At 55.2% G+C, this 18,107-nt stretch overlaps 2 protein-coding genes across 11 annotated transcripts in view; one reads left to right on the top strand and one right to left on the bottom strand.

Moving 5' to 3' along the window:
• POLE (DNA polymerase epsilon, catalytic subunit) overlaps window positions 1-11,299 on the top strand; it is a 61,971-nt gene extending 50,672 nt beyond the window's left edge. The window contains exons 43-50 of one of the 3 annotated variants that reach the window (XR_004066830.3): window positions 708-900; window positions 2,290-2,421; window positions 2,577-2,770; window positions 8,746-8,946; window positions 9,294-9,419; window positions 10,070-10,159; window positions 10,254-10,441; window positions 11,061-11,299. Coding sequence is in view for 1 of the 3 variants with exons in the window: in XM_031000656.3 (XP_030856516.2) it covers window positions 708-900; window positions 2,290-2,421; window positions 2,577-2,770; window positions 8,746-8,946; window positions 9,294-9,419; window positions 10,070-10,159; window positions 10,254-10,367 (1,050 nt within the window). In the remaining 2 variants the exon portion in view is untranslated. Of the gene's footprint in view, window positions 1-707; window positions 901-2,289; window positions 2,422-2,576; window positions 2,771-8,745; window positions 8,947-9,293; window positions 9,420-10,069; window positions 10,160-10,253 lie in introns of all 3 variants that reach the window. The other 2 variants (XR_004066829.3, XM_031000656.3) reach the window with 2 other exon arrangements.
• A 1,371-nt stretch (window positions 11,300-12,670) lies between these two features.
• Window positions 12,671-16,183, bottom strand: P2RX2 (purinergic receptor P2X 2). 8 transcript variants are annotated; one of them, XM_031000820.2, is made up of 12 exons: window positions 15,937-16,183; window positions 15,483-15,618; window positions 15,307-15,378; window positions 15,138-15,213; window positions 14,961-15,057; window positions 14,710-14,790; window positions 14,474-14,612; window positions 13,927-14,057; window positions 13,713-13,803; window positions 13,518-13,583; window positions 13,362-13,439; window positions 12,671-13,160 (listed from the first exon to the last, which is right to left on the bottom strand). In XM_031000820.2, exons 1-12 carry the CDS (start codon window positions 16,107-16,109, stop codon window positions 13,086-13,088), a joined length of 1,215 nt encoding a protein of 404 aa, XP_030856680.1. In that variant the 5' UTR covers window positions 16,110-16,183; the 3' UTR covers window positions 12,671-13,085. The 8 variants fall into 8 exon arrangements, with proteins under 8 accessions (XP_030856680.1, XP_030856679.1, XP_030856678.2 ...); XM_031000819.2 differs by having other exon boundaries at window positions 12,671-13,439; XM_055357734.1 differs by having other exon boundaries at window positions 12,677-13,160; window positions 13,713-14,057.
• Window positions 16,184-18,107: the final 1,924 nt, after the last annotated feature.

Raw genomic sequence — 18,107 nt, 5'->3', positions numbered from 1 at the left:
CTGAGAGGAAGCTGTGGGTACCAGAGCCAGGGGCTCAGATGTCAGAGGGAAAGCCCTCTGTAAGGAGGCAGACACTTCTGGGAGCTGGCAGGATGAAGCCAAGACTGCCCAGGACACCTGGATGGGAGAGATTCTGGTTGGAGTTGGGGGATAAACCCTGATTGAAGGGATTCAGAAGAAAGTGGGAGGGTAGAAACTCAGGCAGTGTAGACCGCTCTGAGGAGGGGATCAGCGTGTGGTCAGGGCAGGTGGCAGTGGGTGTCGGTGTCTACACAGACGTGGATGGTGCTGTGGCACGAACACAGGCTGCGCGGGAGGCTGGGTCTGTGATGGGGTCGTGCCGTCCCAGGAGATTCATGGACTCAGAGGAGAGAACAGTCACCGGGAAGCTCTGGCTGGTTCTTTCGTCCTTGGGGGGTGGGAGTTCAACAATTAAAGTGAACTCTGGAAGAGCAGAAGAGCAGAGTGAAGCTCACAGCCCCAGGTCACGAGGACTTCTGTGTGCCAGGTGCTTCCCACAAAGCACTTTGTACTGGGAGCCACCCTGGGGGATTCACGCAGGCTCCAGGGGATGCCTTGACTGCGAGGAAGGCCTCTGGTCAAACGGGGCAGATGGACCCAGGTTGGAGGAGCCTTCGCTGTGGCATCCTACCCCTATACCAGGCCGCGATGGTGCAAACACAGCCGCGTTGTCTCATGTGTTACAGCAAGACTCCCAGAAAGCAGGGGGAGCAGAGGATGAGCAGGAAAATGAGGACGATGAGGAGGAAAGAGATGGGGAGGAGGAGGAAGAGGCGGAGGAATCCAACGTGGAGGATTTACTGGAAAACAACTGGAACATTTTGCAGTTTTTGCCACAGGCAGCCTCCTGCCAGAACTACTTCCTCATGATTGTTTCAGGTAAGCCCAGAGCCCAGGGCTGCGCAGCCCCCACTGAAGGGACTCATGGTTAGTAGATGCGGCTCCTGTGCCATGGTATCGCAAGAAGGGAGACGGGGAAAATCAGATCGGGCGGAGCCTGCCCAGCAGTTGGGACTTTGTGAGCCGAGGGGCCTCCTCTCCAGGCTCCAGGCATGTTCCACTGGAGGGCCCGGAGAGGGGTGACTCTTCCCTCCAGCCTTTGCTCTCTCAGGAAACTCCATGGGGAGCGGCTGCCCCTGGCCGTGTCATTGAGGAGTTTCCTAGCTCTGCTCCTGCCATCTGATTTGGTAACTCAGTCACATACATTCCCAGGGAACATTTGTGTGTGTGCACGTTCAGTAGCTGAAGATAAACCCCTGGGTCAGGTCAGCTGCCCCCTGGCTGGTCTGTGAGGCCTAACTTTCTGGTGGGGGAGTTCCTATGCCTTGGTTTGGGTCTGCAGGCTTAGAGTTTGCAAATCAAGCTATGCTGGTTAGTGTGCAGATGAAGTGTATCGAGGAAGCACTGTTTGTAGTTCAGAGCCCTAAGTTAAAGAACGCCCTAAGTGAAAACAGCAGGTTGTGATGTGCACACACAGGCGGATGCGGTCACAGAGGCCTTCGTTGATGATCATTTTATATTTTTGTCTACTTGTCCTTGAGTCTTTAACTTTCTCAGTTCTCTCTTGCAACTTTCTAAGTCTCTTTTGAAAAGTTCCGGGTTGGCCGGGCGCAGTGGCTCACGCCTGTAATCCCAGCACTTTAGGGGGCTGAGGCGGGTGGATCACGTGAGGTCAAGAGTTTGAGACCAGCCTGGCCAACATGGTGAAACCCCCTCTCTACCAAAAATACAAAAAGTAGCCAGGTGTGGTGCGTACACCTTTAATACCAGCTACTCGGGAAGCTGAGGCAGGAGAATCACTTGAACCCAGGAGGCGGAGGTTGCAGTGAGCCGAGATTGCGCCATTGCACTACAGTCTGGGCAACAAGAATGCAACTGTGTCTCAAAAAAAAAAAAAAAAAAGGTAAGTGCCAGGTGACAGGCCCGGAGGAGTTTTTGGAGAAGCTTGCTGATGCCAGGGGCCCTGCCTTTGCTTGTGTTGGGAGCTGTTTTTCACACGCTCCCCAGTGACAGGCTTAGTGTACATGGCCCCATTTATACAGTTTTCTCTCTGACAATGAACTCAGGTGTCAGCAAGTGTTCCTTCTCATTTCCACTTCTCACTTCTCTAATTTACTTTTAGCTCATCTAAAGGCTGCAAATAAAATTATTAACAATGACATTTTAGCCTCGTCTGTGAGGCAATCTGACCAGCCATGGGTCCCCTCAGATTCTAGGGTGTTTGCAGCAGCCCGACTCAGGGCCTGTGGTGTGTGTGCCTCTCCACAGCGTACATTGTGGCCGTGTACCACTGCATGAAGGACGGGCTGAGGCGCAGTGCTCCAGGGAGCACCCCCGTGAGGAGGAGGGGGACCAGCCAGCTCTCCCAGGAGGCCGAGGGGGTGGTCGGAGCCCTTCCCGGTGAGCAGTCTTTTGTCTTTTGAGGCCACTGCCGTGTGCCAGTGACCTAACTCCTCTGTGTGCCATGGGTGGTCCCCGGTGCCAGTCCCCCAGGTGGGAGGTCCCCAGGGCCAGACAGGTCCCAGACCCCTCCCTCAGCATCCTTATATTTCCAGGAATGATCACCTTCTCTCAGGATTATGTCGCAAATGAACTCACTCAGAGCTTCTTCACCATCACTCAGAAGATTCAGAAGAAAGTCACAGGCTCTCGGAACTCCACTGAGCTCTCGGAGATGTTTCCCGTCCTCCCCGGTTCCCACTTGCTGCTCAATAACCCTGCCCTGGAGTTCATCAAATACGTGTGCAAGGTGAGAGTGCCAGTGTGCGTGTGAGGAGAGGACACTAACATACATGTGTAAGGCGAGAATGTTACTGTGTGCAAGGTGAGGCTGTAATGCGTGCACCATGAACGTGCTAGCGTATGTGTGCAAGATAAAGACACCGACATACCTGTGCATGGTAAGGGTGTTAATGAATGCAGGATGAGGCTTTCAGCTGTGCAAGGGGGAGGTACCTACATGTGTAGGGTCAGGGTGCCAGCGTGTGCAAGGTGAGGAGCAGGTGTAAGTTACTTGTTCATTCCACCAACATTTATCATGTCCCTGTCACATGCAGCCACAGTTGCGGCATCTGTGCTCAGGTGTGAGCAAGACAGGAAAGGTCCTGCCTTGTGGGGCCTGTCTGCTGCCAGCTGACCCGAGAAGGGAGAGGGCCGTTCAGAGGCGCAGGTGCTGTGGGGATGGAGCCTGTGAGGGGCGCTGGGACCAGGTGCAGGAGGAGGGAGGATGCAAAGGCCCTGGGGGGTGAGCTTGGTGTGTTGGTGAAGGCACAGCCGAACACCCAGTGCCACCAGCTGGGAGGATGGGTCACCGGAGACCAGTAGGCTGGACCAGGACCCAGAGCTGATGAGATGAGAGCTTGCTCGGATGCTGAGGCCTTTCTGGGAAAGGCAGGCTGAGTCCAAGGAGGGATAATATTACCAGATAACGACCGCGGGTGTCAGCCCTTACAGAGCAGAGTGCTTCACTGTCCATTTCCTCACTCAGCCTTCCCAGCAAACTGTATCTCACACACGGCTAAGGTTATGCTGGAGATCAGGTGACAGCCTCAAGGTCTGGTTGTGGTGAAGAAGTGTTTTTAGCTCACCATTTTAATTCCTTTATTGACTTCTACATATTTTAAATTCATGTTTATTAAGGTGTAATTTATATACAGTAAAATGTACTCTGTGGCGTGCAGTTGTGTGATTTTTCCTAGGTGAATAGAATTGCATCACCATCAGCAGGATACAGGATAGTCACCGCCCGAAAACATTCCCCGCATTGCCCTCCTCACCTGACACCCTTTAGCCACTGGTGTGTCTTCCGTCCCTGCATTTTTTTTCTCTTCCAGAGCGTCACATAAGTAGAGACATTGTGCAGCCTTTTGGATGTGGCTTCTTAGCAAAACACACTTGCAGTTGGTTCATCCACGCGCTCGTGTGTATCAGAACTCCCTTTCTGTTGTGAGCAGTGTCCATCGTGTGGGCAAACCACAGCTTGCTTTTCATTCACTGGTGGAAGGACAGTTGGGTTGCTTTCACTTTGGGGTGATTAATAACAAAGCTGCTGTAAACATTCTGTAGGTGTAGGTTTTTGTGTGAACATAAATTTCAATTCTCTGAGGTCATTTTTTAAGTGTTTGTTTAACTTGATAAGAAACTGCCAAACTCTTTTCTGAAGTGGCTGCACCGTGTCAGGGTCTCCTCAGCAGTGTGTGGCAAGAGTTGCTGTTCCACATCCTCACCAGGACTTGGTATCATTGGGTTTTTAAATTGCAGCTATTCCAGTAGGTGTGTAGTGGTATCGCATTGTGTTTCTGATTTGCATTTCCCTGGCGACTAATGATGTGGAGCTTTTTTTTGGAGATGGGGATTCACTCTCATTACCCAGGCTGGGGTGCAGTGGCGCGATCTCAGCTCACTGCAACCTCCGCCTCCTGGTTAGCTGGGATTACAGGTGCCTGCCACCACGCCCCACCAATTTTTTGTATTTTTAGCGGAGACGGAGTTTCACCATATTGGCCAGGCTGGTCTCGAACTCCTGACCTCAAGTGATCCACCTGCTTCGGCCTCCCAAAGTGCTGGGATTACAGGCGTGAGCCACCACGCCTGGCTGTGGGGCATTTTTTAATGGGCTTCTTTGCTGTCCTGGTGTCTGTCCTCTTTCGTGAAGTTTTAGGTTTTATCCATTTGAGTTAATTTTTATACAATGTGCATGCTGTAGATCCAAGTCCATACTTCTGCATGGGATATCTGATTGCAGGCATATCCTGTCTTATTGTGCTTCGAAGCGGTTACATGTATTTTTATAAATGGAAGGTTTGTGGGAATCTTGTATTGAGCAAGTCTCATCTTTCCAACAGCATGTGCTCACTGTGTCTGTGTCACATTTTGGTAACTCTCAGGATATTTCAGACTTTTCCACTATTATTGTATCAGCCATGATAACCTTTGATGCTTCTATGGCAATTGTTTTGGGGCGCCATGAACCGTGCACATAGAAGACAATGAGCTTAATCAATGTTGTGCGTGTCCTGATTGCTCCACTCACGGGCCATTCTGCCATCTCGCCCTTTCTCCTTGGGCCTCCCCAATCCCGGTGACACAACACTACAGAAATTAGGTAAGTTAATAGCCCTGCAATGGCCTCTATGTGTTCAAGTGAAAGGAAGAGTCACACGTCTCTCACTTTACATAAAGAGCTAGAAATGGCTAAACTTAGTGAGAAAGGCATGTTGAAAGTCGAGACAGGCTGAAAGCTAGGCCTCTCACGCCAGTTAGCCAAGTCAACTGCAAAGGAAAGGTTCTTGAAGGAAATTACAAGTGCTCCTCCAGTGAACACGTGAAAGATAAAGAAGTGAAGCAGCCTGTTGCTGATACGGAGAAAGTTGAGTCTGGATAGATCAAACCAGATGTAACATCCCCTCAAGCCAGAGCCTAATCCAGAGCAAGGCTCTCACTCTGTTCAGTTCCATGAAGGCTGAGAGCTGAGGAGGCTGTAGAAGGAAAGCTTGAAGCTGGCGGAGGTTGGTTCATGGGGTTTAGGGAGAGAAGCCGTCCCAGTAACATAAAAGGGCAAATGAGGCAACAGGTGCGGGTGGAGAGGCTGCAGCGAGTTCTCCAGAAGATCTGTCTGGGATCACTGGCGAAGGTGGCTACACTGACAACATATTTTCCGTGTAGACAAAACAGCCTTCTTTTGGAAGAAGATGCCATCTAGGACTTTCATAGCTAGAGAGGAGGCCTCAGAGCCTGGCTTCAGAGGAAAGGCTGACTCTTGTTAGCGGCAGATGCAGCTGGTGACTTTAAGTCGAAGCCACTGCTCATTCAGTCTTTTAAGGCCGCTACCTGCAGCTCAGAAAAAGATTCCTTCCAAAATAGTACTGCTCATTGACAGTGGACCTGGTCACCCAAGAGCTCTGATGGAGACGTACAAGGAGACGAATGTTGCTTTCATGCCTGCAGACACAGCATCCCTTCTGCAGCCCATGGATCAAGGAGCAATTTCGACTTTCAACGTTTATTATTTAAAAATATATTTCATGAGGCTATAGCTGCCATAGATAGTGATTCTCCTGATGGAACTGGGCACAGTAAATTGAAAACCTTCTGGAAAGGATTCACCATTCTGGATGCCATTAAGAACATTTGTGATTCATGGGAGAAGGGGTCAAAATATCAACATTAACAGGAGTGTGGAAGAAGTTGATTCTGACCCTCATGGATGACTTTGAGGGATTCAAGACTATTGTGGGAGGCGTGACTGCAGTTGTGGTGGAAACAGCAAGGGAACTAGAATTAGAAGTGGAGCCTGAAGATGTGACCAAGTTGCTGCAATCTCAGGACAAAATTTCACAGATAAAGAGTGGCTTTTCATGGATGAGCAGTAAAGTAGTTTTTTGTTTTGTTTTGTTTTGTTTTGAGATGGAGCCTCCTTGCTCTGTCGCCCAGGCTGGAATACAGTGGTGCGGTCTTGGCTCGCTGCAACCTCCGCCTCCTGGGTTCAAGTGATTTTCCTACATCAGCCTCCCAAGTAGCTGGGATTACAGGTGCCCGCCACAATGCTCAGCTAATTTTTGTATTTTTAATAGAGACAGCGTTTCACCATATTGGTCAGGCTGGTCTCAAACTCCTGACCTCAGGTGATCCACCCGCCTTGGCCTCCCAAAGTGCTGGGATTACAGGCACAAGCCACCAGGCCCAGCCCAAAAAAGTAGTTTTTTTTTTAAGATGGAGTCTCGCACTCTCGCCCAGGCTGGAGTGCAGTGGCGCGATCTTGGCTCACTGCAAGCTCCGCCTCCCAGGTTCACGCCATTCTCCTGCCTCAGCCTCCCGAGTAGCTGGGACTACAGGCAAGCGCCACCACACCCGGCTAATTTTCGTATTTTTAGTAGAGAGAGGGTTTCACCATGTTAGCCAGGATGGTCTCGATCTCCTGACCTTGTGATCTGCCCACCTCGGCCTCCCAAAGTGCTGGGACTACAGGCGTGAGCCACCGCACCCGGCCAAAAAGTAGTTTTTTGAGATGAAAGTGAACATTGTGGAAATGACAAAGGATTGAGAATACTCCATAAACTTAGTTGCCAAAGCAGCAGCAGAATTTGAGAGGACCGACTCCAGTTTTGAAAGAAGTTCTACTGTGGGTGAAATGTTATCAGACAGCATCACATGCTACAGAGTCTTTCATGGAAGGAAGAGTCAGCTGATGCAGCAAACTTCATTGTTGTCTTGTTTTAAGAAATTGCCACAGCCACCCCAACTCTCAGCAATACCACCCTGATCAGTCAGCAGCCGTTTACGTTGAGGCAAGACCCTCCACCAGCAAAACTATTGCGACTCACTGAAGGCTCAGATGATCGTTAGCATTTCTGAGCAATAAAACATTTTAAAATTAAGGTACATACATTGTTTTTTAGACATAATGCTGTTATGCACTTAATAGACTAAGTTTTGTCTGGGTAGAGTGACTCACACCTGTAATCCCAGCACTTTGGGAGGTCAGGGTGGGTTGACTGTTTGAGCCCAGCAGTTCAAGACCAGCCTGGGCAACATGGCAAAACCCATCTTTACAACGATTACAAACATTACCTGGGCGTGGTGGCGCATGCCTGTCGTCCCAGCTACTGGGAAGGCTGAGGTAGAAGGATCAATTGAGCCCCAAGAGGTCAATGCTGCAGTGAGCCATGATTGTGCCACTGCAGTCCATTCTGGGTGACAGAGTGAAATCCTGTCCCAAAAAAAAAAAAAAAATCACATAGCTTTTTTTTTTTTTCTTTTTGAGGTGGAGTCTCACTCTGTCACTCAGTCTGGAGTGCAGTGGTGCAATCTTGGCTAACTGCAACCTCCACCTCCTGGGTTCAAGCGATTCCCTGCTTCAGCCTCCCAGGTAGCTGGGATCACAGGTGCACCCGCCACCATGCCCAGCCAATTTTTGTATTTTTAATAGAAATGGGGTTTCACTGTGTTGGCCAGGATGGTCTTGAACTCCTGACCTCGGGCCATCCACCTGCCTTGGCCTACCAAAGTGCTGGGATTACAGGCGTGAGCCACCACAAATCACGTAACTTTTATATGTACTGAGAAAACAAGCGTGAGCCAAAAATCACGTAACTTTTATATGCACTGAGAAACCAAATGATTTGTGTGATTTGCTTTATTGTGATGTTAGTCCATTGAGGTGGTTTGAAACCGAACTTGCCATATCTCCAAGATACGCTTGTATTCAAGAACCATTTGTTGAAAAAGACTATTCTTTTTCTATTGAATCATCTTTGTACCTTTTTCCATAACTTAGTGACCTTATCTGTGTGAGTCTCTTTCTGGATTATGTATTCTTTTTTTTGATCTTGGATTCAATTTGCTAATATCTCGTTGAGCATTTTTGTGTCTGTGCTCAGGCTGTTATTGGTCTGTAGTTTCTTAGTACGGTCTTTGGTTCTAGTATCAGGGGATGCTGGCCTCATAGAATGGGTTGAGTGCTCTCTCTCTTCAGTGTTTTGAAAGATACTGTGTAGAATCAGCAGCATTTCTTCCTTAAATGTTTAGTAAATTCCCCAGGGAAGCCTGTCCTCACCGATGGAAAACTGCTAATGTAGAGAAGTCAGCTGAGGCGTCTAAAGGGACTAAGGAAGGGAGGAAAGGACACCAGGAAACTGTAGCCTAAGGTCCAGAGGGTTCTGGTCCAGACAGAGCAGCAGGGAGGCCCCGGGAGCTCCTTCCCGATGTGGGCTGTGGTCTCTGCAGGTGCTGTCCCTGGACACCAACATCACAAACCAGGTGAATAAGCTGAACCGAGACCTGCTTCGCCTGGTGGATGTCGGCGAGTTCTCCGAGGAGGCCCAGTTCCAAGACCCCTGCCGCTCCTACGTGCTTCCTGAGGTCATCTGCCGCAGCTGTAACTTCTGCCGCGACCTGGACCTGTGTAAAGACTCTTCCTTCTCAGAGGTGCGGGCTGAGCTCCAGCGGGCCCTTCACTGTGGAGCAGAACATCCGAGGGCACTGCGGTGTCTTGAGGGCTTCTGCAGCTCCAGCTCTGTGGGTCACACCTGCTGCCCCTCTGACTCACACAGATTGGCAATAGGCCCCTTCCCAGGCCTCCCCACACCATGTTCGGAATGTTGTCCTAGGAAGGGCTCAAGTGCAGGTGGGAGGCCAGAGTGCGTGCAGCTGCACTCAGGAGAGTCGCCCGTCACCAGGCACTTCTCACAGCCCCTTCCTCTCCTGAGATCCTGCCCATGGCACTGTGGTCTGGAGGCTGGGCTGGTGACCTCTCGCACTCTTGCTCTGCCTAGGATGGGGCGGTCCTGCCTCAGTGGCTCTGCTCCAACTGTCAGGCGCCCTACGACTCCTCTGCCATCGAGATGACGCTGGTGGAAGTTCTACAGAAGAAGCTGATGGCCTTCACCCTGCAGGACCTGGTGAGTCATGCATGCCGCCCGCCTGTGTGCCCTGGAGTCCGCAGGGGGGTTTCTGTGCACTCCTGGGAGCCGGGGTGTGTGCAGGTCCTGAGGCACACCCTGGTGTCCTCCAAGGGGCCTGCCCTGCAGACCAGTCCATGCCCTGAGCCTGATGGACTGTTCTGTCCACACTGGTTGAGCACCTGCCTTGGGTCAAGAGCTGGCCTTGTGGGTGCTTCGTTCTAGCGGAAGGAGGCAGACACTCCCAAGTGTGAAGAGAAGGAAAGGAGGAAGAGGGAGTTGCACAGCTCGGCCACAGGGAGGTCTTGCCTAGGGGCATCTGAGCAGAGGCTGGGGGACGCGCCAAGCTGCCGTGTGGTGGTGCACGGCGTCCAGGCCTGCAGGATGGAGGGAGTGAGCAGGGCCTGGAGGAGGCCTCAGGACTGGGCGTCTGGGGTGGAACACACACAGCGAGGGTGGGTGTAGGGAAGGCGCTGGCACGGTGGGATGAGGTCGTGCATTTTACTCATAACCGAGGGCTGGCTGCACACAGCAGGGGCTCGAGGCTTACTGATGGGCCCACGAATGTGTCTCGCGAGCCTGTGAAGAAGCAGCAGGCAGGTCTGGCCAGCGCGGGAGGGCTGGCGCCCATGGGGGCTGCTCCCTTTCAGGTCTGCCTGAAGTGCCGCGGGGTGAAGGAGACCAGCATGCCTGTGTACTGCAGCTGCGCGGGAGACTTCGCCCTCACCATCCACACCCAGGTGGGCTCTCCCTCATCTGCCTCGGCTCAGCCTGGCCTCCTTGGCCTCCTCTCTGAGTGGACTGGGGTCTCACTGTGCCTGTTTATTCCTGCAGGTCTTCATGGAACAGATCGGAATCTTCCGGAACATTGCCCAGCACTACGGCATGTCGTACCTCCTGGAGACCCTGGAGTGGCTGCTGCAGAAGAACCCACAGCTGGGCCGTTAGCCAGCCCCGGGCCCCGGGTGCCTCTGCGTCCGTGCCAGGCCTCCTGATGCCAAGGCCACATCCCCGTGCTTCCAGTAACCAGACCACTGACCACCCTGACTGTCCAAACCTGTGACCCCAGGCCAGGGAACAGGGAGGAAACCAAAGAAAACCATTTTCAGGGAGCTCAGACGCCAGAGGAGGGAGCGGGAGCAGGATGTGGCCCTGGCCTCGCCAGAGCACCTGAAGAAGCAGGCCGTGAGCGAGGCTGCGAGTGCCCTGGGCGCCGTTTCTCACGCAGTGAATGCTTTTCCAGGCCTCTGTTGCTTCCTGCACCACACCTGGTGGGGTGGGAGCGTCCTCTAGGTGCCCCTAGTTCTTTGTCCTGCCTCCCAGAGGGAGGAAAAGCCCCTGGGGGCTTCTGGCTCCCTGAGATTGGGCTCTGAGACGAGACGGGTTCCCAAGGCCCTGGTGGGGCTGGAGTCTCACCTGTTTGCATGGAGAAATGGGCTGGCCCCACAGCCTCACAGGAGCAGTTTGTGGGCTGGTTTCCCCGGGAATCCGGACCTTAACCCGTGAGAATCTGGATTTTGGCTTGTGAGCCCTGCTCATTTGGAGCCGGGTCTAGGGGGAGCCCTCTATCAGCCTCAGGAAAACAAGACCTCTGTGCACCTCACTTTTGGCTCACTGCAGCCCTTGTCCTTCTCCACACAGGACCAGCTGGAAGCAGAAAGAAGAAAGGCCAATTTTACAGGGCACCAAACAAGTATGAAATGTAAATCAGAAATGCAGACACCCCAGACGAGAGCCTCACAGGAGGGAGGGGGCCCCACAAGCTCCCCAGGAGGCTCGCGTCTTTGGCCCAGAGCCAGCCTTAGTTTGTCCCTGACATCTACTGTCCAAGGCCATCGCTGCTACACTTTGTTTTTATTTGTATTTCATACTGAAGTTTCTCTAGGTGGTCACTGTGTATTTGTGCAGAGCGCCTCAGATCGGGGACTGGGTACCATTGGGCACGTGTTTGGCCCCTGGATGCTGCTGGGGCCGCCTGCCTGGAGAAACCTGATGCCTGCTCAGATGGAGGAGTGCTGAGGCCTCCAGAGTGGAGATCAAATCAAATTAGGGCAAGCAGGGGAGGAGGGAGGCTGGCTGACTAGGCTTCATTCCTGGAAGCGAATCTGGAGAACCCTCAGGAGTGAGGAGTGATGGGGCCAGGGGACAGCCGCTCGTCCCCCAGGAAGGCCACCTAGCAGGACCAGGGGTCTCCTGGCGCAGCCGTGGGCGCCGGTCAGCCTGGGCTCACTCTGAGGCTAGCTGCGGGCATTTGAGTAGTGGTGGAGGGGTCAGAAACGGGAAGCTCTGGCCCTGGTTCCCAAGCAGTAGCTCAACCAGAAGAGCCAGTTTCTCCAAAAATGAGCTGGATATTTGTGAGCCACACAGCATGTGCAGGCCGTGGGGTGACCTGAGGCCGATGCCCGAGGCTGGGAGGCCACAGTCAAGGGAAATGGGGCCCTTGGAAGACATGTTCTCACCACCTGAACACAGCGCTGGGATGAGGGCTCTGGAGTTGTGCTGAGACCTGCAAACTCAGGCTTTAGGGTCAGACCAGGGTCGTCTTACCCGCCCTTCTGTGCTCTTTGACCTTTGGGCGTGGTGTTGCTCTCCTGAGACTGGGTTTCCCTTCAGAGGCAGGATGTCGTCTGTCACTGGCACAGGTGACATCATGACGCTGTTCTGGGCTCCTCCCCCCACCCGGTGGGCACCAGTCTAACCACTGCAGCATCTGAGGGTGCAGTAACCAGATTACCCCCAGGCCCTGATGCAGTTAGTGCTGGCTTCCGGGCTGGTGTCCGTCCACCCCCGCCTGGCCTGACTTCCCATCTCGGCATTCCTGCCCCTTCCCATGGAGTAGGAATGAACACTGGTCTGAGCACTGCTGTAGTCTGAGCTTTCCTTTTCCTTGTGTGCAGCTGTCCCAGCCTCCCTCCCATTTCTCTCTTCCTCAGTCATGCTGTCCTCCCACGTTTTGAGATGAGCCAGCTTTGGTTTGGAGTCTGGGGTGGTCCTGTCAGAAGCAAGTGCACTGAGGAGGTGGCCTGGGTCCCAGTGCACTCCCAGCCTGGGCAGACCTGACCGTGGCCTGGCTGGCTATGGGGACCATGGGTCATGGGGCAGGCAGACATGTGCCCTGCACACCTCCCAGGCTGCTTAGAGGGGAGATGATCCAGACAGGTCACCGTGCAGCCCAGCTCCAGGCCGGCAGGGCCTGACATCCCATATTCACGGACTCACGATGCTCCTCCCCAAGGAACGAGGCCAGAAGGTTCTGTTCACAGGTTTATTGGACTGAGTGTATTGTGACTTCTAAGGGAAGAGTCTGGGCAGATTCGAGGTTACAACGCCTGTGGGTGGGGTGGGGTGGGGTTCCCAGGGCCCAAGACCGGGAGCAGAGCCCCTCAGAGCTCAGCTGGCTTGGGTTCCAGGTGGCTGTGAGAGGTGATGGGAAGTGAGCAGCCCTGTAGGGACCAGCTGGGGAGGAGGTGTCAGGGGCTGTATGCCAGGGTGGGGCACAAGCCTGGGGCCAGAGCGTGCCCCCAGCCCTTGCACAGGGATCCTGTGGTGCCCCGTTTCGTGGAGATGCTCTGCTACTGAGGTGCCCACGTCCACGTGCAGGTCCCTAGCCGGGGACTGTCTGGCCCCACCAGGCCGGGTCTGCAGTCCAGTGTGATGGAAAGGAGCTCAGAGTTGAGCCAAACCTTTGGGGTCTGTGGGTGTGGAGGCTTGGGCAGGCTCGGAGGCAGGAGTGTCCACCATCTGCTCAGATGGGGCAGAAATGGGGCAAGGCTGCAGGGGCGGGAAGGCTGGGCCACACTCTGCCCCTTGTTGGCCCTCCTGGCCTGATGGAGGGCTGGGGTGCTGGTCCTCGGAGCAGTGGCCGGGTTCGGGAGGGGCCTGGCCCAATACACGGGCAAGGGTCACAGGCCAGCTACCTGAGGGGTGGCTCGGCGTACACACCTTGTCAAATTTCTTATGGCTGTAGACCTTGTTTTTGTTCATGAATGTTAGCAAGATCCAGTCGCACAGGAAGGAGCCCTGGGGCCAGCAGAGACCGGTGTGTAAGGGCCTGGTGGACCCCCCGCACCCGCTGGGACCCCAGAGAGGGTTCCTTACCACCCCGACGGAAGTCAGAGCTGTGGCCAGATTAATAATGGTGGGAATCAGGCTGAACTTCCCGGCCTGGGGAGAATGGGGGTCGTGGTCAGAATGCCTGACAGCGTCTGATGGGGCTCAAGGGAGGGGTGGGGCGTGAGGAGCTCAGACCCAGGCTAGCAGGGCTGGCCACCCACCCCCAGCAGGTGCAGGCACCTGTCCATGCACAATGACGTCAATGCGGATCCCGTAGGCCTTGATGAGCGTCCGGGTGGTGGTGCCATTGATCTTGTAGTATTTGGCAAACCTGCAATGGGAAGGCCAGTGCCCACTCGTCCTCTGCACTCCAGGGCTGCCCCACAGGCATTGGGCCTCTCGGGACCCCACCACAGCTATGCCAGTGTGGACAGCGGTGTCCCAAGTACAGCACCTGAAGTTGTAGCCTGACGAGGCAGGCACGTGCTTGGGGTCAAGCCTCCGGAAGGAGTACTTGGGATTGCACTCTGATGCAGGCAGGTCTAGGTCACAGTCCCAGTTGATAATGACCCCGATGACACCACCCTGCCGAGAAGGAGCCAGAGAAGGGGGTCAGGAGGGCACACGAGAGGCCCTTCGAGAGCCGGGGTCAGTCCCAGGCCAGGGAAGGGGATCAGGAGGGCACACAAGAGGCCCCTCGAGAGCCCGGGTCAGTCCCAGGCTGCATGTGAGGTGTGCACTGCGGGGCCCATGGGGCAGCTCAGGGGTACTGGTGGGCGTCCAGTGTCTGAGGTACAAGGGGTGCCAGCAGCCAGCCCCATGGCCAGTGTCAATAATTCAGCAAGCGCCACACAGGATGGGTTGCGCTGATCGCATTTCTTTCCTCTGCCTGAGCGGGGCCAGCTGGTCAGGAGGGAGGAGGGACTGGTCCCCTGTACCCCAGGCCCTCTCTGTGCAGGTGGGAGCCCACCCTGGCCCCACCCTGCCTGCGCTTGCCCTGCCTTGTGTGCGAGCTCTGTGAAGCTCTCCCCAGCCTTCTCCACGATAAAGCCCAGCTTGAAGATGGGGCAGTAGACGTCGGAGGCCTCGTGGAACGTGCAGCGCTTCAGGTACCCATCTGTGCGGTCGGCGATGTTGCCCCTGAGGAGGCGGCAGGAGGCGAGACCTGCACCCCAAATACCCCATTCCCAGAAGGCAGCCCTCAGGCTGGGCCGTCACCACACCCCGCGGCTCTTACTTGGAGAAGTGGAATTTGGGGTAGTGGATGCTGTTCTTGATGAGGATGGTGAAATTTGGGGCCATCGTACCCAGAAATTGGCTGAGGAGGCACAGAACGGTTGTTTAGTCCCCTCTTCCCGCAAAGCCCCCGCCTGGCATCGGCCCCCACCCCTCCCCAGCTCTTGTCCCTCCTGCCCCGCCCGTTTGGCCTCTGGTCAGAGGAAAAGGATCAGAGTGGAGGCTGGGCCCCAGGCCGGGGCGCAGGTGCACCTGACAGAGGCCCCATCTTCCACCGGGCACCAGCCGAACACCTCGCAGGTCTTGGAGGGCCCCTGGTAATAGGGCACACAGCGCCCGGTCCTCAGGCCTGTGAAGCAGAGGTCACTGAGGCATTAGCGGGGACGCAGCCCTGCCCCACCCGCCCAGCCGCAGCTGGCGCACACTGACCGTTTCCCAGCATGTCCAGCTCCCCAGCCACGCAGTCGGCGTCGGAGAGGCAGGTGGCGTTGTGGACCCTTATGCTCTAGGGTGGAGGCGGCCCAGTCAGGGACCCCGCAAGGGACAGCTGGCCCGCCTAGCTGAGGCAGGGTCCCCCAGCGCCGCGGGATCCCCTCACCTCGGGGCAGGTTCCCTGGGTCTGGGAGTGGGTGGCCTCGACCCTCGTGATGATGCTGAACACGCTGCCCCCCTGGGCTCAGAAAGAGGGGGCGGTCGGCCAGGCGGCAGCCGCTGCCCCCTCCGCCCACTAGGGTAGGGTGCACGGCGGGGCGGGGGGCAGGGGGCGGCCCGCACCTCGGGGGGCTTCACATACTCCTCCACGTCCCACACTTTGTGCTCGGACGTGGTGATCCCCTTGACCTTGGTAATGATGGAGCTCTCGGGGCCCGTCTCGCTCTCCTGGTAGCTTTTCTGCACGATGAATACGTACCTGCGGGCAGGGGCGGCGCCGGCTCCGGAGGCGACCCTGGGAAGGCTGAGTCCTCCCGCAGGCACGGCAGGGGCCCTCCCGCGACCCGGGTCCGCTCTGCGGGGCTCTTGGGGCCTGCCCCACGCCCCCAGCCCCAGCCCCAGCCCCTGCCCCGCGCCCCCGGTCCCAGCCCCAGCCCCTGCCCCGCGCCCCTGGTCCCAGCCCCACCCCGCGCCTCCAGCCCAGCACCCCGAGTCCCAGCCCCTGCCCCGCGCCCCCAGTCCCAGCGCCCCCAATCCCAGCCCCTCCCCTGCGCCCCGCACCCCGCGCCCCGCGCACCACACGAAGTAGAGCAGGATGAGCAGCTGCACGGCGCGGTACAGGACCCCCAGGCGCCGGTTCCTCACCACGATCACCTTGGGCGTCTCGTAGTCCCAGAGGGCGGACCAGCAGCCCCGGGCCAGGCGCCGGGCGGTCGCCCCGGCGGGGTACTTGGGCTGGGCGGCGGCCATGGCGCGGGCGGCCCCCACCTCCAGGAAGGCGCTGCAGGGCTGAGGGTCGGCTCCGCTGCGCACCGAGGGCTGGGGGCGCGCGGTGGGCGGAGAGCTCGCGACTCCGCCTCCGGGGTGCGGCCTCGAGCCCGCCCCGCCTCGCCTCGGCCCCGCCTCGCCCCGCCCCGCAGGTGTCCCGGGAGTCCCGGGTGTCCCAAGTGGGGCTGGGAGCGGGGCCTCGCGGGGACAGAGCCGGGGGCGCGGCAGCCCAGCCCCAGCTCTTGGTCCAGGTGGGGGCCGAGCGCGGAACCGGCGGTCTCGAAGTTGGAGGGTCGGGATTCCCCGAGTGGGAACTTTTTCCGAGCTCGAGGAGAAAGACATGGGAAGTCCCGCCGGCCTCCGCGGCGCCCCCCACCCCGTCCAGGCCGGCTTCGAGCGGAACCTGCACTCCCGCCTTTGCCAGCAGACCCCTCGCTTCCAGCTCCTGCCTCCGCCGCAGCTCCAGCCCTCGAGCTGGAGAGGGATCCACGGCCGATCCGTTTTCTTCTTTGCAACCAGAGTTTCTTTCTTTTTCTTTCTTTCTTTCTTTCTTTCTTTCTTTCTTTCTTTCTTTTTTTTGGTAACTTTTCGAACCTCCACCCCACCCACATTATTTTGAAGCAAATCGCAAGCATCACAGTTTTTCACAAAATAATTTTAAAATAGTTTATTATGATAAAATCAGCATAGCATGTAATTATCTTAAAGTAAACAATTCAGTGACATTCACAACATTGTGCAACCACCACCGCCTCTGTTTCGTCCCCAAACACTTTCCCCACCCCAAAATAAAACTCCCATCCATTAAGCAGTCACGACCCGTTCCACACTCCTCCCATGCCCTGGCAACCACCGGTCGCTTTTCTGTCTCAGTGAATGGACTTGCCTGTTCTGGATATTTCATATCAATGAAATGCAATATTTGTTTCTGGGTTAATGCCTTTTCTGTCTGGCTTCATTCACTGAGCATGTTTTCAAGGTTCATCCACATTGTAGCATGTGTCAGGGCATCACCCCTTCTTATGGCCAGGAGAAATGTCTAGGTTATCCAAAGAAGGAATTTAGATTGCTTTCAAACTAACCCTGTGAATAGTGCTGTTATAAACACTGGTGCATAAGTATTTGTTTGAACTGTTAAATTAACTCAATTAACAGGCTGCCTCTGTGCCTTGAGTTTCTAGGTAACAACAAACTGCAACCTAATGTACCACAGAAACAAGCTAAAAGCTTAACCTATGAGTATATTTTGGAACAAATAGCTGGGTCTCAGCCAGCCACAGGCTGCTAACTGATCTGATCATGCCATATAAGGCAAACATCTCAAGCAGTAACAAAATCAAGCTAATTGTGATTTTTTTTTGTATCTCACTTCTGTGTTCTATCTATAAAAACGTCCTGCCCACATTACAGAGTGGAGCTCTCGAACCTCCCCCACTGGTTCTGAGTGCTGCCCAATTCATGAGTTGTGTTTTGCTCAATTAAACTCTGTTGGCTGGGCGCAGTGGCTCATACCTGTAATCCCAGCATTTTGGGAGGCCAACATGGGTGGATCACTTGAGATAAGGGGTTCGAGACCAGCCTGGCCAACATGGCGAAACCTCATCTCCACTAAAAACACAAAAGTTAGCCAGGTGTTGTGGCATCTGTAATCCCAGCTACTCAGGAGGCTGAGGCAGGAGAATCACTGGAATCTGGGAGGTGGAGGTTGCAGTGAACCGAGACTGCACCACTGCACTCCAGCCTGCATGACAGAGGGAGACTCTGTCACACACACACACACACACACACACACACACACACACACACACACACACAAACTCTTAAATTTAATTTGTCCAAAGTTTTGTTTTAACAGTTTGGTGTCAGAAGTGGGATCTGAAGTAGACCTCCAGCCACCCCCTAGGAGCACTGAATGCTCAGTAGGGCCTGTGTGCCTGCTGATCTCTCAAAGCATCTAGAATCATAGGTGAGATCTCTCAA

This window comes from Gorilla gorilla, chromosome 10 (assembly GCF_029281585.2).
Source record: "Gorilla gorilla gorilla isolate KB3781 chromosome 10, NHGRI_mGorGor1-v2.1_pri, whole genome shotgun sequence".
In the NCBI taxonomy this organism is placed as follows: domain Eukaryota; kingdom Metazoa; phylum Chordata; class Mammalia; order Primates; family Hominidae; genus Gorilla; species Gorilla gorilla.
This window is presented reverse-complemented; position numbering and strand designations above follow the sequence as displayed.